The sequence below is a fragment of the Dendropsophus ebraccatus genome, chromosome 9, assembly GCF_027789765.1.
Source record: "Dendropsophus ebraccatus isolate aDenEbr1 chromosome 9, aDenEbr1.pat, whole genome shotgun sequence".
Lineage (NCBI taxonomy): Eukaryota > Metazoa > Chordata > Amphibia > Anura > Hylidae > Dendropsophus > Dendropsophus ebraccatus.
Window position 1 is genome coordinate 71,264,601 of NC_091462.1, and position 23,691 is coordinate 71,288,291.

The window sequence follows — 23,691 nt, forward strand, 5'->3', positions numbered from 1 at the left end:
TTATAAAATTCTACTGCTCTACCAAAGTTAGAATAAGTTATAAAGTATCAGATATCAAGTTTAGATTTATAGAAGAGAATCCCTGTGGCATGGGACACATCCTTTGTCCCCGAGCTGTGGTATGAACACAGTTGTTGTTAAGCAAATACTGTATGTTGCCCAATTTGTACTACATATTCCTTCCAAATAATAAGGCCTTATTCTCACACTCTGTAATCTACAGATCCTATGGAGCTTGAAGCTGCAAAGTGGACTTGCGGTCCTCCCGGCATCACGTATCCATATGATGCCAGGAGTGCCGAAAGTGTTTAAATCTTTGCGGGACTATACTTTAACTGTTATACTTTTACTTACTCTTTTTGCTGCTTCCTAAGTAACTCCCTCATTAATTCTCTTCTAAGCAAGATGGTGTCTTTGTTATTGTAATGTTCCACGCCTGGAATATAACGGTTCAGTATAAAGCAGACAGTGAAACAGTGCAATCTCCAGTTTTATTGACATATAAACTTCTACATGCAAATATTAATGATGGTTATCGAGTAATTAGCCCATGAATAATTTACTAATTGTCTCCAGTTATAAAGTGTATTATGTGTGGTGGAAGTAAAGCTGCTATGGTGATTATCTTGTACAGTACAGACTGCAGATCTCTCTTTTCCTTTCCATTTCCTCTTTGTTTATTTAAACTTAGTGGTGATATAAATACCGAGTCGCCTCAATACAAGATTAAGTTATATTTCATTTTCTCACTGGCTTTATTCCCAAGTTTGTAAACAGGCACATAGCTATTTCTGTTCTACACCTATTAATGTAGAACAGACTGTCTTAGAAATGTGTGAGTTTAGACTGTTTGCAGCAGTTTTTATTTTTACATGCAATTCTCCAGTATTGTCATATCTTTTTTATATCTCCTAATCTCTCATTTATTTAATTTAACTAAAACAATATAACATTTTTACCTGGTCCTTTTTTTTTATTTAAACATTTCTATAGCATTCCAGTACTTTTGTAGAGAGTAAATAAAAGAATTTGGTTTAATATGATGATGTATATTACAGCTGGCCTGGAGATCAGCTAATAAATGGTGAACAGATACTACAGAAATTAAGGGTTGTCCATGTAGTACATTCCCAGTCCATAGGGGATATAAACAGCAGTTGTGCAGATGAGTTAACCCCTTTAGTCTACTTAAACAGGTAGGGTCCACCGTGAATTGTCATGTGAAAATATGCATTACAACTGTATATACAGTAAATCCACAGGAGGAAATCAGCACCAAAGTGTGCAGATTTACCACTGCATGATACTATATTTAACTGTAAGGCTATGTTCACACAACTCTTTTTCAGTTCAGTTTAAAATAATGTCCGTTATTTTGAGGCTAAAATAACAGACGTTATTTAGCTGTCTGGCCTCCCCCTAGTGCACTGACGGGTGTTTGAACATTATTCTAGTTTAGAATTACCAATTGGACTTTGGGTGCAGCTTTATTGAAAAGTCCATTGAATTTAATAGTAAAGACGGAGAAAGAACGGTGGAAAAGGAAAGCTGTGTGTGAACTACAAATAAAAAACATCCGCTGTTTGCAAAAGACGTCCGAAAATAAGGATCATGTTCATTATTTTGACGTCCGTGGCAAAAACGTCCATTATTCAATACACTGTGTGCATTGGACGTCCGTCTTCCCATTGACTTCAATACATTGCCATTGCAGTCAGTTCAATCACGGCAAAAATGGCTGTTATTTTAAATATGAAAATAAACTTCTCTTTCTCTATTTTTGACATTGTGTGAACATAGCCTAAATAAGAAAACATAGATTTAGTGACTTACACATTGGAATAAATAAAAAGCAAATATTTAAAGCATAACTATAAAATATTTTGACCTTTCAGTTTTAGTTAGCTTAGGGCATGATAACAATTTTTGCAATATACATTAATAACCTAAAATGAACAGTTTTTTTTAAATACATAAGGCTTATTATGCTCTTACAGCTCTGTCTGGCTCTGACTTATTTCTGCATTCCTGCTGGACACGCCCCCTCCCTGCAGATCCATCCTGAGTGTACGGACTCTGACAGGAGGATCAGATAACAGCCCTGACACAGAGAGAGACATAAACAAACCCTCCTCCCCTCTCCTAGCAGCACGTTCTCCCCCCTCCCCTCACAGAGATCACATAGCAGAGCTGAGGGTGTTGTGTGTGACTCAGTGCTTCAACAAGGAGGGACATCCCAGCCATGACTTAAATGTGCTGCATGAGGGAGAGTGGGTGAGTCACTGAGGGGAGGACTACAAGTCCCAGCACAACACAGCTGTAGTCCTTCCATAGTACATATAACATTCACTATCAGATATCTGCAGCAGGTGCTCCCACCTCCATGGCTGACATTATCCTACAGTGTAATGAGAGCAGATGACTGTATCTAATCCCACTGTGTGTGATACCATTGGCTGGTGCTTTGTATCTAATCTTACATTGTGATACTGTATGCTTGGGCTCTATCTGATCCCACTGTGTGTGATACATCTGCTAAGGTTCTGCTCAGTGGATGGAGGGACCCAGCCAGGAAGATGAGTGGTAGGCCACGCCCACTTTCTCTCAGCCAGGAGAAAAATGTATTTATTCTTTTCAGTTTAGGGCTCTTTTTTAAGGGTAACACATGGGCTTTTTATTTGAGAAATTTCATTTTTTGGCTACTGAAATTATAGTTACGCTTTAAAGGCTCCTGACTTAAAATCCGGAAGGAATCCCTGCTTTTTCTTCATTTGGCCATTTGGTCAGTGGATAAACCCACTCTTCCCACCAAAAATCCAATTCTTTAATAATAATTACAATAAGTGACAGGTTACAGCATGTAAGAAAAATATATGTAGCTTTAATTATTGATAGGAAGTGCTGCATCAGCTAAGTGCCATCCCAGACACTGGGCTACCAGTCCTCAACTAACCTGATTTTGAATGGAAAGCCTGTGGATCTCATAAAAGGAAACAGATTTCTCTCTCTCATAATAGAACACAATTCTTCTTGTCTTTGAATAAGATTTCAAGACGTCAAAACACGCACTGAACCTCAGAAAGATAAAGTACAATCAGAGAGAGAAAGAGAGAGGGCGAGAGAAAGAGAGTGAGGGGGGAGAGAGGGGGGAGAGAGAGAGAGACATAGAAGATTGTCGGCAGAAAAAGACCACTTAGCCCATCTAGTCTACCCTGTTAGCATTTCCTTTTTTATTATCTATGGATAGATATATATTTGTCCCATGTATGCTTAAATTCAGTTATTTGTAGATTTCAGCAAAGTAATATATGAAGGTTAGTAACAGAAAAAAAAAGTTGATAAATAAAACAGGGAGGCAATGGAGAAGCACAAAAACACAGCAGCAGCAATGCTGGAGACAGAGTGGTTCATTGCCAGAGAGGGAAAAAAAACCCTAAGATGTTCTTATATTATACAGCATATTAGAAAAATGATAGAATCAGCACACTTCCCCCAGATTTTTTACTTTCTTGCAAGTACACAAATCACAGATATGACACAGAACAATGTGTTTTCAATAGCTGAACATCCTGTCTTAGTGAAACATACCTCAAACAAATGCAAATAAATTATTTTAATCAATAGCATATGCTATGCAGATCAAGTAGAGAAAATAAATGCAATTACAATGTAGAAGAAAAATAATAGAATCATCTTGCTTTTTGCATTTCTAAACCATGTAGCGAAACAAGTCTGAAAAAAGACAGATGTCATATAGGATATACCTGGGCCAGGGAAAAGTAGTGGAACTCTGGGCACTCACTTGTCACAGATGGAGATCGAGCCCATGAGTGGCAGAAAGATACAGGCAGTGATAAGGTAAAGACTTGTTTTATTGTTAGAATCAAGGCCAATGAGGAAAATGTATCAAGGGTAGAGATGAGCGAACCTCGAGCATGCTCGAATCCATCCGGACCCGATCATTCAGCATTTAATTAGCAGTGGCTGCTGAAGTTGGATAAAGCCCTAAGGCCATCAGAAAAACATGGATATAGTCATTGGCTGTATCCATGTTTTCGAGACAACCCTAGAGCTTTTTTCAACTTTAGAAGCCCCCGCTAATCAAATGCTGAACGTTCAGGTTCGGATTAACTTGAGCATGCTTGAGGTTCGCTCATCTCTAATCAAGGGCTTTGTACCTATTTTTAGGTAAATAATTGGACTTTTTACCCATTTTTGATCTAAGTTCTAGTTATAAACCAGTATTCCACGGGTGAATATTTTTTAGATACAACTTTTTGTTAATCTGCCTGTTTTGAGTATTCCCCTCAAAATTTGCATAACCCGGGATTTGCGCCCAATTTATCGTTTGCCTTAAAAAAAAAATTCTCAAAAACTGGTGCAGGTCTATGTCTGGTCAGTACCAGGTAAATTTGTTTAGGATTTCTTTTTTTACTTTTAACATTTATTAATGACATTGCAACTTTTACATGAATCACACACAATATATAGAAACAAAATGAACACCAAGCCACATTAGAATTATCGCATTCATCAGACTTTTGAGTAAATGTCACCCACAGTGTTTTGAGGGTTATTACCCTCTTTTTGATGGTCCATATAAAACTGAGATGTATTTGGACCTGAGGAAGAAGGTAAAAACATTTTTAAGGCTATGAATTACGTTTTTGATAATATGACTTTGTGCCACAGCTGAAGTTGAATAGCATAATCTGGGACAAGAAAAACTCTCAGTTGCTGAATACAGAATACCATTTCACTGCTAGGTACAGTAGCTGGTACCATGTAAAATTTAACAGCACAGAAGAGCCAATTTCACTAAGGGCTTTTAGAGCAAGTGATGGATGACCTTGCCAGTAGAAACACCAGACAATTTGGAGGAATTAATTCAGCTGTGCATTTGAATTGATTAGAGACTTACTAATAGAAGAAGAGAAAACTGTGGGCATTTGGGAACAGTCCCAGAGAATTGATGGATCATGGCCATCACTAGGACCTCTTAATTATGAAACCGTGCAGCCTCTGGTCACATGAAGCCTGACCATGAAGTTGTTACATTTTCATTCCATTCATTGCTTTTCAAAAAAGTTTAGTTTTGGGTTTCCCAGGCTTCCTACCAACAATCCATCCAGCTATTGGGAAACATTTTATATCCATTTTTTGTCTTAAGACTTTTTACCTCCACAGTAATAGGAATTTTAGGATATCTGTGATAAAAAATATAATGCAAATAGGCTACCTCCACATTGCCTATATGATTATTCATTACCGGAAAATGTGGTTGTATAAATTGTCTTTATAAAATGAAAGCCTTACAAGATTATTTAGATAAGATATTTTAAAAGGTTTTATTCAGCAATCCACATCCCCTGCTGGGGCACTTTTAAGAAGAATGAATCCACTTTATGTCCCTGCACTTACTATCAGAAGCTTTAATAAGGTCACAGATGAAAACTGAAATCCTGTCTCTTTAATTCCAGAATTACTTGAAAGCTTTATGCTTCACACAGCTAAAGTATTTACTAAGCTTGATATAAAAGGAACGTATATCCTTGCTTAAATTAATCCTGGGGGTGAATGGAACACTGCCTTCATAACATGGTATAGACGCGTTGAATATCTTGTAATGTCTATGTAATCCCCCAATCATATTCCAATATTTTACCATCAGTGTTTCCTTGAGAGTGATTGTATTTGTGTATGACAGATAATATTGATTTTTTTAAACGATCTCGAGAACATCAAAAACATGTCTGCACAACTCTAAAATGACTTTGATAACTTTAAAAACTATACAGTACTATAAAGTACTAAAATGACTCTCAGAAAATTCCTTTGACATAAAAATTTAGAAAGTGTAGAGATGTATTGGTTTTGCAAACTTTTGCAGGTGGTTCACCAATTGTTCAACTAAGCAGCAATATCCTTTAGCTGTCACAGCCTTTAGCTGGCAATGTAGATCCATTGTTTCTTAAAGTTTTATTATCATTTCCAGTGACTTTCCAGGATGCACTGTCCTGTATATGTCTATGAGGAGCAGGACTATATCATGCCAATCTATCACTAGTATATGCCATTTTGCCCCCTGGTTACCACAAACTCCATCTCTCTATCTGCTTTTTCTGGGCTCAGTTGCAGTGTGGATGCAAACTAGCCTTTGTGCTTGCTCAAGTACACTATATACACACTAAACAGGTCCCTGCAAACTTACCTCAAAAGTTACCAGACCAACACTGAACCATTTAACATGTGAACCCAGTATTCTCTGTGGCCACAAAGTCTACAAGTTGCACAGACTGTTTCACTCCTCTCCCTTTTCACTCATCCCCCACGACCCCTCTATAGCCTTTCATGGTCACTGCAAACCTTTCTTCTCTCTGCTTCCCTCTGCTGTAGATGGTTTTCCCTTGATAATGAACAGATAGGCTATGTTCACACAACGTTCTTTCTTGAAGTCAATGTAATGCCGCCCGCTGTGTTATCACATCGTTATTCTAATGCCCAATCTTTAGAACGGGCGTTAGAATAATGTGCCTGTCAATTATTTCCGAACACTGTTCACTGAACAGCATCCGGAAACATCAACTGTTCACACAACGCAATGTGCAGCGCGGCCGCATATTGCATTGGAATGAATGGCTAATTGATTTGCGTGCACAGACGCCGGTGCCCGCAAATCAACTGTGAAAAAAGAATGTGCCTGCAGCCGGTACGGAGGTGTCAGCTGCAGGAACGGGCTGAGTGCAGCCCGACGGTCGGCTGTTAAACAGCGTCCGTTGCTATGCAATGGACGCTGTTAAACGTTGTGTGAACCTAGCCATAAGAGGTAGGCGGGAAAACAGCTTTGCGAGTATAAAAGGAAGATCTTTTGTCTAATAAAATTTATTACAGACTTCCTCATATTCACTTTTACTATTGACTTCTTAAAAATTATTTGAGTGTTATTACACTTTAGGGGAGGTCATGCTTCAGTGTTGTGAACAAAACATTTTGCTGTACCCTTATTTTTATTCCCTAATCTAAAAGGTACTATGATATTGGAATTAAAGAAATACAGTAATTGCAATTAAAAGTGCATATTCTGAGTAGAAACATCTCTTGACAGGAAACTGCTAATCCTATAATTGTGTTCCAACTTTATCCTCCAGGCAATCAAGATGGAGTTAATTTTTTCTCAATTTAACTTTGTGGTGACATACTGACCTAGATCGAAAATGGTAAAGCTGACATCTTATTTGGGAAGGTCTCTGATCCCACATAGAAAGACAAGTGTGATGGCACAATTTTATTAGAAGAATAACTTTTTAGGGAGTTCTAATTTCAAGCAGGTCCTGTCTTTATAAAGGAGAAATATAAGAATGCCTTGTCGCTTACTCATCCTGCAAGCAATGCCAGCCAATTCCTCAAAGAGACATGGGGAAAGCAGCTTTATCACTTGAATACACAAGAAGCAGCACAACTTTATGTGATTGTGCAGGCACTGGAGTCCACGCTGCCATCGTATCCCTCTATTAGTTTCTGGCCCATGTTGTAATGTTATGTCACAAGGTGCGCAGTGGTTATTATTGTTGCCACTTGTAGAGTTGGGAAATAATTCTTAGAATCAGAACCTTTGGTTATTGCCTCATTTTTTTTTTAAACTTTTTTCCAGTTTTACGAACTATAGGGGAGATTTATCAAACATGGTGTAAAGTGAAACTGACTCAGTTGCCCCTAGCAACCAATCAGATTTTACCTTTCATTCCTCACAGACTCTTTGGAAAATGAAAAGTGCTAGGGGCAACTGAGTCGGTTGCACTTTACACCATGTTTGATAAGTATCTCCCCTTATATGTGTACGTTTGATTATGTATGTATGTATGTATATATATATATATATATATGTATGTTTCTTATAAACTTTTTCAGACAGTTTCTGACCAGATGTCTGACTAAGCACATTGCGGGACTTATACTATAATCAGGGTACAAGTGATTTAATAAACATATAACCATTACTAGTATAAGATGTATTTGCCTATGCCAGACAATACTTACATTAGAAATAATACCCAGGATGCTGCAGGATATTAATCATAGTGCCTCAGTAAGTAAGCATTTAACTGTTGGACTTAATTGCTTGCTCAACTGTATTAAATACCGGCTGTAGATAACAGGATGTTATTTTATGTCATGCCGTCTGTACATTAAAATGTTAGAATACAGAATCATTTAAGGTGTTCCGGGACCCAGGTACTTTGCTGAGATCCACAAAGCATTCAGTGGAAAAAGCAATCTCTTAAATCCAATCTGTCCAAGATATGTTTCTTTAATTTTCTAGTACAAAAGTGGTCAAGTGCAAAAGACCATACTTCAAGTGACAGACGCTAAAGGGAATTGACATGTTCAGCTAGATTGCCCATGGGCTCTTATGTGACAGGATGGCTTGCCTAACAAGATGATTCATTGTACATAGGAACAGATAGGATATTTAGTCCAATAACCTGAGGCTTGTAAAAAGGTGAACCAAAAAGAATTAAACTAGAACTACAACAAGTTCACTTGACCTTGAAAAGCCTGCAGAATGATGATTGTGATTAACACTAGGCAATTTTTGTGAATATATACATAAGTATAGACTTTATATTTTCTACAACTAGTGTTGCATTTATTCACATATCTTATAACATCAATATAACTTAAAGCTTAATTTTATTAAAGGGTTCACATGAGGGTCAAGCTTTAAAGTACTTCATAATGCCATCTATTACGATTGCCTGTTCTTTTGAATAGGTGCCATGCAGTTTCCCCTGGTAATACCAACTACAATAGCAGCTGGACCCATGGAAATCAGATGGTCACCTGGATGACCATATTTCAGTTAATAATAAACCCTTCAGGCTATGTCCCCACTTCAGCCGGGATACTGAACCTTTGGCCCTCCAGCTGTTGCAAAACTACATTTCCCAGTATATCTGGACAGCCAAAGCTTTAGCTTCCCCTTCCCTGCACTACAGGAACGGGCCGGCATTAATCGGGAAAAGGCGGCCATCTATCATGCTCATGAATCATTATTTGCGGCCATCTTTATTAATAGAAGGCTATCTTTTCCCAATAAAATCCCGTCATAGAAACATAGCCTAAAAGTGTACCTGTAACCAAAAAAATAATATAATAATAATCACTTGTCGTATAGACAGTTTTGATCTGGTAATGCTACCCCTCCCTTAATATTTTCCAAGTACATATGACCATGTCTCTTTTATCCTGGTATGTTTTGCACTTGCTGGAAGGTCACAGGTTATTGCAATCACGTAATGTAGTTCCTTAGTAATGTAGTTCCTTAGTAATGTAGTGCCTTAGCATTCCATGCACACTCCGCACCAGCGTGCATTGTTTGGTGCAGCCGTGCTAATGTCAACCTATAATCTTTCATGCACACATATATGCGGGCTGTGCATTTGTGATATGTATAAATATCAATGCTTAATTGATTTCCATTCACACCCTAAACGGACCGTATGGAAATAAATGTTCCTGTAGCTGTCAGAGCGCTAACGGTCACAGGTACATTCAAACAGCTTCAGGTGTTTGGCCAGAATAATAACAGTCATTGCTAAGCAACGGCCATTGTTATACTGTGTGTGAACATAGCCTTAAGGTCAATATCTTATTTGGTGTTATTTCCCATGCGATGATTTTTCTTGGTTCTCTCATTTGTTCTCTCATTATTTTTACACTGTCTTCATACTGTAAAGCATGTCTTTACTGTATTAGGATGCATACTGTGTGTGTACTGCTTATTTTATTATTTTTAAAAAGTTTTTGGTTGGGGTGAGTGTTCACACACCGACCAATCACTAGAATGAACAAGAAGAGAAAAGTACAGCTAAGCCTGCTCTGTGTGTGCATGAGTTCCAAAAATTAAAGGTCCTATTGAACAGCCCAATGTAAATGAGCTGCCAGATGGGCGCTCGTTTACTGTCTGCTAGATTGGCCCTCGTTTACTGAGCAATTACACCTGCCATCTATCGATCAGCAAGAGCTGCACAGACATTGTTATCATTGTTATCATTGTTATTTACTTACCTTATCACATTCCCCTGGGTCCTCAGGCCTTCCCCGGTTTCTGCATCTGCAGCTCTGCCTTCTGTTCCTATCTGGTCATATGTGTGCACTGACAGGCCGCTCAGCTAAACACTAGCTGCAGTGGTGTCTCGGCCAGTGATTGTCTGAGCGGCCGTCAGTGTAGACTCATAACCAGATAGGAACAGAAGGCAGAGCTGCAGAGACCGTGGAGGACCTGGGGACCCTGGGGAATGTGATAATGTAAGTAAATACTTTATTATTTTACACTACAATCATCAGCCATCGGCTGTGCATCGCTATTACATGTAGTGATGTGCGCCCGGCGACCAATGATTTTAGGTACTGACCTAAAGACACAATCAGCATATGATCATTGTCATCATCTGATCGTTGTCTTTATTACACAGAGTGATAATGGGCCAAATCTGTCCAATTTGGCCAAATATCGCCCTTACACTGTGAGTCTGTCTTGGTCATGTGGTACAGAGCTGGGAAACAATGTGATTAGTGTGCACTTACCGTCCAAATTCCATCAATCAGTTGGGGTATGAACACTCAGACCTTGGCCAATTAAAACTTTGTCAACATGTCAAAATTACGCAATTTTTTTTAAAATTACAGTGCTATTGTAACATTTCAATATCACATATAAAGCTATATAATTTTTTTTATGACTTCCAGTACTTTTCAGCTGTTGTATGCCATGCAAGAAGTCGTTTATTATTTCCAGTTTGACGTGGTGCTTCCCACCTCCACCTCTGTCGGAAACTGAGATATTTGTTATAGGCATTTGCTATTTTTCTTTCCGGTTTCTGACATGGACAGAGGTGGCAGCAGGGAGGACTGTCTCAACTTTAAAAGAATACACCATTTCCAAGAATCAAGATAAATGTAACTATACTTCATTGTAGGGAATGCTAACCAAAAGTGTACCTGTCGCGATGGGCTGCTTCAAGATCAGCATTGAGATTTATTGCTAATCTGAAAGTTCGGGTCTTCATGGATACAGAGATGCAATGAAGTGGTAATACACATGAACTTCCGGATTAACAGTGGATCTCGCTGCTGATCTTAAAACAGTCCATTGTGACAGGTACACTTTTAACACATGCCTTAAGGCATAAAACATTTTATAGCTTAAGGCTATGTTCACACGAATGATTCCGGCCGTAGTTCGTACTCCGCCGTACATGTGCGGCTGAAACTATGGGCGTGGGAAAAATCGATATGCGGCCGGATGCGTACGAACCATGAACATACGCCCGTACTAGAGTTATGCTTCCCTAGCTTGTTTTGAAGCGATCTGAAAGAGGTCATTTACTTGGAAATTTTCACCCAGCCCTGTAAACCACACAGAACCTTTTAGATTGAAAAATCAAGTTCAATTTGGCTGAAATAAGTACTCCGTACGGGACCGCATGGAAATCCACGGCCGTGAGTTTCAACATTTCCGTCCTCAAGCAATGGTCGTGTTAATTTTTCACGGCTCTGTATACAATCCGGCCGTAAGCTCATACGTAGTGTGCACTGTGCGGGCGTATATCGTATACTTTCAAGCGATTGCATCAACCTCAAAACTACGGCCGGAAACATACGCAGTGTGAACATAGCCTTAGGCTGCGTTCACACACAGTATTTTTGCTCAGTATTTTGGTCCTCATATTGCAACCTGGAGTGGATTTAGAACACAGAAAGGCTATGTTAATTTAGTGGATGGCTGTCATTTTATGACAAATAATGGCCGTTATTTCATAACAACCACCGATATTTTAAAATAACGCCAATTATTTGCCATTAAATGGTGGCCATCCACTAAATTTCAACAGTGTGTGAACATAGCCTTTGTGTGTTTTCAAACCACTCCTGGTTTTGCTTGCAATTTGAGGACCAAAATACTGAGCAAAAATACTGTGTGTGAACATAGCCTTATAATGTAAAGTCCATTTTATATACAGATGCAACAATGGTTACCCTGAGTGTGATAACCTGGTTCAGCAGTGTGTTTTGTAAGGATATCCTAATGCACCAGGGATCAAGATAAGGCCAGTAACTGAGGTGTAAGGTTAACCTAGGTCTGTGAAATGTGTTATAACATTGTACTGCACTCCTGCAGGCAGGGTAATTTATCCTAATGTGCCAGGGATCAAATAAGGCCTACCACATCTGCTTTCCATATTTTACAATTGCCATCATTAAAGGGAATAGTGAATTCAAACATTGCCTTACATCTAGAGCTACTATGTAAACTACTCTAAAAAGATTAATTCTCTACTGGCACAAAAAAATACCCTCAACTACAGAACCCTGTTCACCACAAACCACAAGAAATCCAAAGGGTCAGTAAGTCAATGGAGGGCAGTAAAATAAATCTCAGATGTATCAATGTATCAAAGTTAAGATGTATATAAAGTATGTATACAGAGGCAATAAACTTAATCCAGTACTAGAGATTCTCAATAAAGTTTCTTAGTGTCATAGTTCCTCCAACAAAAGACTATGATGACCAGTGGATTCCACTACAGACCTTCCATGTCCGCATCATCCGTGAAACACAGAACATAGGAAGCAAAAACCAGACAGCTTCTTGTGAGCAAAGCTTGTATGACTTCTGAAGCTGACAAACTTCCCGTATAGCTAGTCATCAACTATTCCACTAAAATGCAGAACAAAAGAAATTAATAAAAAAGAAGAATCACCCAAATGTTTTTTTTTTTTTGCATCTGTATGACTAAACTAAATTTTTATTACATTTTTTTGTAGCTTGTATTATAAACCACTTTACTTTTGTGGTTTTCTAGGTGCGTGTGTAACATTGACTGCTCCCACATCAGCTTCAATCCAGTTTGTGCTTCCGATGGGAAATCCTACGATAATCCATGTCAAATCAAAGAGGCATCATGCCAGAAACAGGAGAAAATTGAAGTCAAGTATTTGGGTCGATGTCAAGGTAATGCCTGCAGCAAAACTCATTTTGAGTTTTTTTTATTATTTCTGTAGACAGAATTACTAAGATATTGCTAAATGCTTGGATGGTCGATTCAGTTCAGTTTGTATTTAGGACACTTGGTGTAGAGTGTAATGTGTATCATTCCTCTGTCTTATCACATAATATGGCTTGTTACAGTAGTATCATACAATAATGTGGAATAAGAATTGATATGATAACTAAAATGCTTTGTCAATAAAAGAAAGGATAGAGTTATAGGAACTCTATCATTAGCTAATAGCCTGTTATTTCACTCCAGCTTATTATGAATGTGTATTTTAATTTTCCATGACATATATTGCACAGCTCACTTTTCAGCTGGTGCTTTATACTCTGGGACAGGGTCAGCAGTCATTACCATCGGAAAGCAGGGTTTCAATGAAAAGTAGCACCTCTATTATAAAGTAAGGCAGTAACCTCTGTACATGCCACAGTGCATGCACATAGCACTCTCCCATAGAAGTCGGTTAGACGTCCTCTAAGTATTCCTATGGAAAAAAAAATCTGCAGGTGCCTTTCACTGCTCAGAGGAGTTGTTCAGAAAATAGAGCTGACCTCTAAATATGTTAAATAATGTAGAATAAAAAGCATAGACGATCTCAAAATGAAAATTGATTTAAACCTTATTCACACTCTGCAACACCTTGCTTAAACTGTGAAGGCATTAGTGGATCTGAAGTCTCATATACTGTCTCATATCCCACAGTGATATCCAATAATACTAAATCAAGAAATTATCCACAATAATCATTATACTGTATATCATATTTCAAAAACATATAAATACATATTGGGGGAGATTTATCAAACATGGTGTAAAGTGAAACTGTCTCAGTTGCCCCTAGCAACCAATCAGATTCCACCTTTCATTTTCCAAAGAGTCTGTGAGGAATCAAAGGTGGAACCTGATTGGTTGCTTGGGGCAACTGAGCCAGTTTAACGTAACACCATGTTTGATAAATCTCCCCCGTTGTGTTCAAACAACTCATTTATACATGTATGTTAATACAATGGAACATCATATAGGGGAGAATTATATCTGTGTAAAACAAGATTCCACTCCTAAATATCAAGATCACACAAATAATGTCTTGAGAAGTGACATTCAATTAACCCTTTCAACAATGTCCGTACTTTACTTATACTTAACAACAGCTAGAATCACCTGTGCCCTTATGACATCCTGGAGCCCCGCTATAATGTATGTCACGTCTGGTGCACACATTGCACATTGTTGTGCACCACACAGCAGGCATTATAACTAGTGATGCCTATGGCTGTATCTATGTTTTCTAGGACTCTCTAAGACTGCATGCAACTTCTTCAGCCACCAGGAGTCAAATACTGAGCGTTCGGGTTCAGCAAGTTTACTCATCACTAGTTTCTCTAGTGTAGGGAATGTGCCACAGCCTGCTGCTAACAGACAATGCTGCATTGTGAGAAACAGATCGCTGATCCTGTGTTTCAAGATTCTTAAATGAGGCTCCACGGGGTCTTCTTTTGCAATGCTGCAAAATAAGTATAAATGTCAAAACTAATATATATGGGCCACCCATATGGGCCACAAGTTACATGTCATCCAGCCCCCCTTGCTATGGGCTAATCAAAATGAAATTTGATAAATTGACAATGCCACTATCAAAATAGCTTTATATCTTATAGGTTATGTTCTCAGTGTCGTTTTGCAGATGTCTTTTTGGATGTCCGTCATGTTGATGGTAATAGACAGCCATCTTCTGTTCCAAAAAGACGTCCACAAAATGACAGTGTGTGAGCATAGCCAAAGACTGTTACTAAAAGATAAAAGTTCAAAGAAATAATAATGGCGGTTTCAGTTCACCTAGAACCATGATTTTAGAATATATTTCAGAAAAAACTGTTTGCTAATATTAATGCGTTTATTTGTACAGCGTCAACTGATTCCGCAGCACTTTAAATAGCTCGTCAATTTCAGCCCCTGTCCTCATTAGGGCTCACTATCTAAATTCACCTACCTGTATGTTTTGTTTGTGGAAGGAAACCGGAGTACCCTGAGGAAACCCACACAAATACAGAGAGAACATACAAACTCTTTGCAGATGTTGCCCTTGGTTGGACTTGAACCCAGAAAGGACAATATGTATCTGCAAAAAGCTTGTATTTTCTCTCTGTCTTTACGCGGGTTTCCTCTGGGTACTCCGGTTTCCTCCCACACTGTCTTTATTAGGACACACCTATTTATATTTAATCATACAAGTTTTTTTTTCATGTATAATATTGAGAGGGGAAGGTCATAGCATAAAGACAAACTAAAGATACCTGTACACTTTGTACTAAAGTCAGCCAAATCTGACGGACAGGACTAGAGAGACAACTGTCAACTAAATAGTTATTTGGCTAGGAGTTAGGTGTATAGGCATCTTAACCCTTAGGCGACCCTGGTATACCCGTACGTCCAGGGCCGCCTCCCTGCGTTCAGATCTCAATGAGAAATCCGAGTGCATATACTAGAAGTCCCCCAGGGGGGCTTCTAGTATATGTGTAAAAGTAAAAATAAAAGTAATGTTATAAGTAAAAAGCCCCCTCCCCTAATAAAAGTCAGAATCACCCCCCTTTTCCCATGTTATAAATAAAAATAAACAAATAAATAAATAAATAAACATATTTGCTATCGCCGCGTCCGTAATCGCCCGAACTATTAATTTATTACATTCTTGATCTCGCACGGTAAATGGCGTAAGCGCCAAAAAATCCCAAAGTGCAAAATTGCGAATTTTTGGTTTCATCAAATCCAGAAAAATTGTAATAAAAAGCGATCAAAAAGTCGCATATGCGCAATCAAGGTACCAATAGAAAGTAAACATCATGGCGCAAAAAATGACACCTGACACAGCCCCATAGACCAAAGGATAAAAGCGCTATAAGCCTGGGAATGGAGCGATTTTAAGTGACGTATATTTGTTAACAATGGTTTGATTTTTTTACAGGCCATCAGATACAATAAAAGTTATACATGTTATACATAGTTTTAATCGTAATGACTTGAGAAACATACAGTATATAACAAGTCAGTTTTACCCCAGGGCGAACGACGTAAAAACACAAGCCCCCCAAATAAAAGAAATGCATTTTTTTTTTCAATTTCACCACACTTTTAATTTTTTTCTGGTTTCGCAGTGTACTTTATGCAAAAATTCAGCCATTCATTGCAAAGTACAATTAGTGACGCAAAAAATAAGGGCTCATGTGGGTTTCTAGGTGAAAAAATGCAAGTGTTATGACCTTTTAAACACAAGAAGGAAAAAACGAAAATGCAAAAATTTAAAATTGGCAGGGTCCTCTAAGGGTTAAAAACAACAAATATCACTGAAAATTCCATTAACATATCAAAAATCTTGGAACAGAGTTACATAAAGTACTATAGCAATAAATCTTAGAACAGAGTTACATAAAGTACTATAGCAATAAAAAAAAAAGGAAAAAAAAAAGAAAACACACGTGTATTAACAATCAGGGAACAATCAGCACGTGCTGATGTAGCTTCCAGTTGCACCCAATAGATCTCCTATGCAACTGCCGTGCCATAACAGCAATGTCTGCAGCATTAATGGCCTCTCTGCCTGTCATTCATCCCTGCAGAGCATGCTAACAAGTAGAAAGACATTTCTCTGCCCAGATGACAAGTTTCTGCCCCTCTCCAGGCCTCGCTTTTCCCCCCCAATATAGGGAGGTTAGAGGAGCTGCATAGGAGATCTATTGGGTGGAGCTGGGGGCGATATCTGCACAATCACGCTGATTGGTTCCCTTTAACTAATTTACGACCGTTAATGTAACAGTACTTCTGATTTTCTGGTGCATTCCCGCTCATGGTCCTACGGTTATGTCCACGAATGAAATGAGCACAAAAGCTGACAGTGATAGCCAAGCACCCCCTGCAACTACAGGTACCTGAGCTGGTAGTTCAAAAGTTCAAACTATTGATGATGCAGTCAGTGTGATCACAGCATCTATAATAGAGTGAGAAATCTCCCTGGAGCTCTGCAAAGGGATCACAGAGTCCAGATGGTAGCTATAACAACTGGAAGCATCACTGAGGCCTCGAAAGTCAGGCCTACAGAAGCCCGTTGATGGCATACCACCAGAATTCTAATGTGTCTTGCAGTAACGGATTGCATTTTTTTTTTTTTTTTTCATTTTAATTTTTGCATACTTCATTTACAAATCCCTTCACTTAATATACAAAAATTAGAATGAAAAAATGCAATACCTTACTACAATACACCTTGAAGGAGAACCAGGCACCCTCCACTCTGCCAAGCAGGGAACACCTGATTAAATGATCAAGTGTAAATTCAATGGGGTTTGTTACTCTAGTTGAGCACTTGAACATTGAAAAATGAGTAATGTGCACTTGATCATTTTAGTGCTCGCCCAACACTAGTTTTTATCCTGTTGGAGAACCCATGACCTGAGACTGATACCAAGCTTTCTGATACTGGGCAGTGCCACACTTGCTCTTGACTCCTTGATAGTCAAGATTTTATTGTGCCTGGCTCAGATTTAAGAAGCCCTGTGCTATATGCAGCAAAGCAGCCCTAAAACATACCCAAGCCTCATTAATGTTTCTCCGTAGGTACAAAGTCTTTTTCTTTGTATGCTTCATTTTGTGTCTGTGACCTTAGAGCTGATGACTTGCCAAGAATATAATTTTGTCTCATCTGTCCAGAAGAGAATGGGTTGTTGCAAGGTGTGTGTGGTTTTGTATAAAATGAACAGAATATTGATCAAAAAAGATTTACTTAATCTGGTGCATGAAACATGTTTATAACAATGATATATGTAACTTTTATCAGTTGTTAAAGTAACATGTAAAAATATTTCTATAGAAAGTAAGTTATTCTGTTCTGAACACTAACATTCTAAAAGTCATAAGGTTGAAATTTTCCTTACAAAAAGAGATCCGTCTTGTTTTTTGGAGAAGTAAAAGCTTAGGCTGTGGCAAATGGTAAAATGCATATTTTTTTCTTTCAAGTAAATGTTTCTCTGAGGACATGGAAAGTCAGCTGCTGTTGTCCTGTCCTCTACCTAGTGCTTTGAACATGACATCAGAACTGAACACACAGCATTCCTGTCACGGTGTCATGCAGTGAAAGGAGAGACGTAAATAGTGAAATGCCGCTTGAAATGTCAGTTTTTTGTGTATGTCTAAGATGACACTTTTTAAGGACGAAACATCACAACACTTGGCAAATTAAAGGACATGTCCACTGAAATATTTTGTATAAATTGGTATATTCCAATTTATTAAAGTTGATTTGACAAGCTATATTTTCTGTCATATTTTAGTTGAAACAATATGTTTAGTCATCAGTTTCCATTCAGCAGTCAAATGTTATAATTTACACACACACTGCATTGCTGTGACATTGCGACAGTCTTGTTCCCTATTTTCCTTCCTAATGTAAAGTGGTGGCGGAGGGAAGTTAATTCTCATTTCCGGTGTCAGAATAAATATGTTTCCCTATACCCTATTATAATCTTAAAATTATTAGAGATAGTTATCCTTAGGTATATCAATTATTGTTCAGGATAAATGACATTTATTAAGTGATTGTGAGAATGTGTCTAGATAATCTAATTATCTTATCCCTTAGTTACTTTTTAGTTTAGAAAGTTTTCCAAATTGTGTTACCTCAGTAAGTGACTTTTCATCATGCATTGTGATGATGAATAATGAACTATTTTCCATCATATTTAAAGGTGTACTCCAGCGAGGGGGGGCACTTTTTTGCTTGGACTGGGGAGGAGGTGGCTGAGGAAAAAGACGTACACTTACCTCGCCGGTTCCAGTGGTGGGTCCCGTATCGTGGCGCTTCGGTCCCCGGCCGCTTCCTGGTGTCTGATGCGGGCCCGAGACAATACGTCTCTGGTCCGCTCAGCCAGTCAGTGACAGAGACGGGATCTGAGCGGACTTGAAACGGATCCAGCCTCCATCACTGACTGGCTGAGCGGACCTGAGACGTCATGTCTTGGGCCCACGTCAGACACCAGGAAGCGGCCGGGAACCGGGCACCGGAGCGCCGCGATGCGGGACTCGCCGCTGGAACCATCTCCTTCCCGATCCCAGCAAAAAAGTGCCCCCCCACTGGAGTACCCCTTTAAAGCAAATGTATCATCAGGTACATCGCTTTAAGATTTTTACATCAATAGACTGGCGCCGATGTGGGGATGCCGATGCCAAGGTCCTTTTTTTGAACCACACAGTGCCGCTCTATTCCCGGGCACCGGTCGGGCCTGAAGAACTGGAGGATGGCCCACCTGCCCCCAGTGTGAAGAAACCCATCCTCTCTGTGATGTATGATGTCATCACCTTGCTTCATGTCCTGGAGAGTTCTCTTTCAAATATTGTCAACGAAGGGACCCAGACCAGTCCATCGGTTTTCATCTTCAACCTGATTTAGGAAATGGATGAAGTGGTGGTGGAGAAACAGAAGGAGGAGGTGGAAAAGAGTTATATGGCCATCCCCTTCACATACTGGGTGGTATCTCGGAAAATCTGGTAGGAATCGAGGAAGAGGTGGTGGAGTATGACCCCAGCATACCATGGAAGTATTCCGAGGAGACTGTGGAGGAGAGAAAGTTAGTGACCCTCTTGGAGATGGCAACATGGCTGCAGCATCGGCAATCCCGGACCAGTCTATTGATTTAAAAATCTTAAAACGATGTACCTGATCAACATTCACTTTAAATTCTATCTACTTTTTGGGGGGTCTCCTTTTCACTGAGCAATAGGTTAATTGTAATGGACAACTATGTATAGTGCCTGTACTATTTTAAGGAGTCCGGTATTTGCCTATTAATACATATGTTTGTTGAATTGCAATGGCATTAGTATGACCCACTAAGGGTATGTTCACACTGAGCAAATGGGGTGGACATATCAATTTATTGAGCAGAGAGTAAAGGAGAGCGGAGGCGCGCAAGCCCTCCCATAGAGATGAGGCATAACTTTTAGTAAAGCCATATTTAGTGGTTCTTTTCCAATTTTTTTTTAAATAAGTATGATCCGTCCTTATGTCATTGTATAACAACAATAATAATAATAATTTACATATAGCGCCAACATGTTCTGCAGTAGTGTACATACATACACTTGGAAGTGGCAGCACCAGCATTGCCACTTTTTTAGACCCAAAGGGGCTTACCACAGAGACCTGGAAATGGAAGCGCAGCAGAATAGATTATGAGGAGGAGAAGTGACATGACAGAGAGGTCTTTTCACGGGCCATCCTTTGAATTAACTCTCTATCCTTTTACTTCTGGGGCTTGTCATAGAGAATGTGAGGGGGCTGCACCACGGTAGTTAATGGTGGTACTTGTAGTTACCTTTCTATTACTGCTGACTGAGGTGTTGGTGGAGACGCCCTTGATGTTGGTGAGGTGCAGAGTAAAAAAGACATTTTTTGTGAAAAAAATGATTAGCATTTTGCTCATTTAAAATTCTTCCAGGAGGTAGCACCCCAGGAAGTGTGATGGCCGCCACCCACCATCCTTGTGGGCCCTTCATAGGTGTATACTCCACCTCTTTTCTCGATTTTAGGTTGTGGAGAAACTCAAGGAGGTAATCTCTTTGCTGATCCCCGACTCACAAACAAGGTACCTTGGTGTTCCTTATCTTCTAGGAACCTGTAACCCCTCTGCAGGTCGAACTCCACCACTGCTTCTTTTTTCAGGAGTTTTGCCTGGCTCCAGTGTTTTCAGCCATCTCCTAACATTCCACTCCTGCTTTTTCTTAGTCTTGAACCAGTTTTGATGGTTCATGTACAGCCCAGCAGGGTTGGGCTTAGGGAGTTGTACAGATTGGAGACATTCCTTGTCCCCAAGTAACCGTTCTGGAATGATGGATGCTTCCGGAGTCTGGGGCCTCAGCATGAAAGTGGGCAGCCTCATAGTGGGTAGATCAGATGTTTCTGTCAATGCCACTGCTTGGTTCATCAGGTCGCCTTAACTGGGTGATATGGCCCTCATCAGGGGGAAACTTTGAGCAGTAATTACACTTATAAAAGGGATTAGGGATAATCCCATGCTCATGCCACTGTACTAAAACAGTTCGAGAGTGCCATGACACACACCGGATCCGCAGCGCATTTCACACAGAGAAATCCACTGAGGATCCAGAGCCTGTCAATCCCAATGAGAATACATACTCGCAGTGGGATTGACATCCTGCTGTGTGTATGTAAATTAACCCCCCAACGGCCAAAGCATACATGCTTACCTGAATACCTGCTCCGCGCTCCCGCTTGCTTCTGGGGTTCTCAGCTGGACGTCCCTCTCAGCCAATCAGTGGCTGTGGTAGGGCAGCATACTGATTGGCTGAGCAAGATGAGCAGACGCCGGGAACCCCCGAAAAAAGCTGAAGGGTCATGTTTAGCGCAGTTTTCTCCTGGCTCGTTGTAACAATTGTTACATTTATATGTATTTTAATTATACAGGTATACATAAGTTGGTACCCTTGCTTTGATTATAGAGGTATCTCTGTGTTTGTTCTTTTTTTAAATAAGGTATATTAGATTGAAATACAGAGAACCATCTACTTATGGTTAAAAGTAGGGGAGACTTTCTTGGCGTGGCAAAAATTACATAGACAAATCACAGTCCTTAGGGAAAAATGTTCTATGGACACATTAAGGATATTTTCAAGTTAAACAGTTGTAAAAACTGCTGTTCTTACCAGATAACAGCCATTGTTTTTATGTGTGAACACAGCCTATATGGTAGATCTTTTATTTACTATTATTTAAAAAAAAGTGTGTGATCATAGCCTGACAGGTAAAAGAATAGTTCAAATTAAGCTCAAAATCATTGCATTAAGTTTCTAAAAAGTATCAGAGCAGCTGTTAGTAATAATCTAAAAAATCATTAATTAAAAGGTTTAAATAAAAAATAAAAAAACACAAAGTTCCCTTTTAAACAAAAAAGAGGTGATTGAAGTACAATCTTCTACTGCCTTTTTCCCAAACCACCTGAATCCTTTGCCAACAAGATTACTATTAAGTCTTAACTATTGTGACTTTATGTTCCACGTAGAAAAAGCTTTGTTTCCCTTTTATTCGAAAATCCATTGCACAACATTAATGTACTTTATGAGCTTTGCACTCAACTGGTTTCATGGGGATTCGGATTCAAAATATTCTAATTGTGAGCCAGCTCAGTCATGCTGATTCAAACTATGCATCTGTGTATTTACAGCACATAATTCAGGCAAAATGCTTTAAATAAAAGCTGCCTCCAGAGAACATTCTCTTGTTTCACAACCCTTACCTTTTCAACAAAGCTATTTACAAAGGCTATTTTCCAACATTACTTTAATGTAAAGCTCCAAAAATTCTTATATCAACCACTTCTGAGATGAACATTCTTTTTTAAGTTACCAGAGGAATATCCTTTCATGAAAACATGTTCTTCAAATTCTCTGTCTTGGTAAATGTACAGGACTGTTCTTCTTTGAACTTTTCCCAGAAATAATTCTCTGTCCTACATACAAATGTAGCACAGATATTCGTATCAACTCTAATATCTTGCTTTGCATTGAGGAAATTATGCATAGTTAGCATGGAGGAGCGAAACAAAAGGGAACATATAAAACACATAAATTGCAGAACAGTGTATCCATTTACAGTGAATTGTCACAGAAAATAAGTGACTTCATTATATCAGTTTCATTTCTAAAGGCATTTTGTGACTAATGGCTGAACAATAGAAAACACTCTTAACAACATAGTTCCAGGTTAAAGATTGTAGGGAATATGCATCATCCTGCTAATAATAGAAAAATAGGTTCACATACATCAGAAAATAGAGTGAAGGTAACATGTGCCTTAAGGCATTGCTGTCCCTTTCCCCTAATAAATATAGTTCAGAAGTTATCTTCTACCCTTGAAGAAAAGACATAGCCGTTCACATGAGATTAAGATGCTATATATTTATGAACATATCGTAGCAGTTCTTTTCTGTCAGTATTCACATGGGGGAAAACTTCCTTCATATGTACAATAATATTGTTATTTACAAAGTTTCTCAGCTCAATGCATTCCTATGTAGTTACTGTCTGGAACTTACCTGACCAGGATCCAGTGCTGTCCTCCTCCTCCTCCTCAGCTCAATGCATCCCTAAGTAGTGCACCTGTCTTAATGTCCCCATATTAGTTTAGCAGTGCTTAATTTTTAAATTTTTTGCCAAGTGTTCTATGAAAGTGTCTACACACATTAGTCAGGACTGTGATAAACTGGCAAATTATGTCTGAACCAACTGACTGTCCAATGTAAATAAAGGCCCCGTGTCCCTTCTGCAGGGGATAGTTTTAGGAAAAGGAAGGACCAGAAATATTGGATTTCGTCATGTCTAGTCTTTTATATATATTTATAACCAACTTAAATCATTTGGAACACTAAATCAAGCTCTGTGATATCAAGGCTATCACTGTGAGAACTGAAGGAAGAGAGACATGTAAGACAAGTGGTATATAGACTTGTATGTGGACTGCAGCTGTGTCACTGAATAAGTAAAATTAACAAATCAGCCATTGGACCTGGACCTCTGTCTTACTATATAGTGTGTGCTGTTATGCCCTTCCCTTGCCGGTTATTGAGCTAGT

General features: G+C 39.0%; 1 protein-coding gene across 1 annotated transcript in view; it reads left to right on the top strand.

Annotated features, from left to right (window-relative positions):
* Positions 1-23,691, top strand: part of TMEFF2 (transmembrane protein with EGF like and two follistatin like domains 2) — a 481,080-nt gene that overhangs the window by 330,715 nt on the left and 126,674 nt on the right. The window contains exon 6 of the mRNA XM_069985346.1: positions 12,867-13,015. Within this exon, the coding sequence (XP_069841447.1) occupies positions 12,867-13,015 (149 nt within the window). The remainder of the gene's footprint in view (positions 1-12,866; positions 13,016-23,691) is intronic.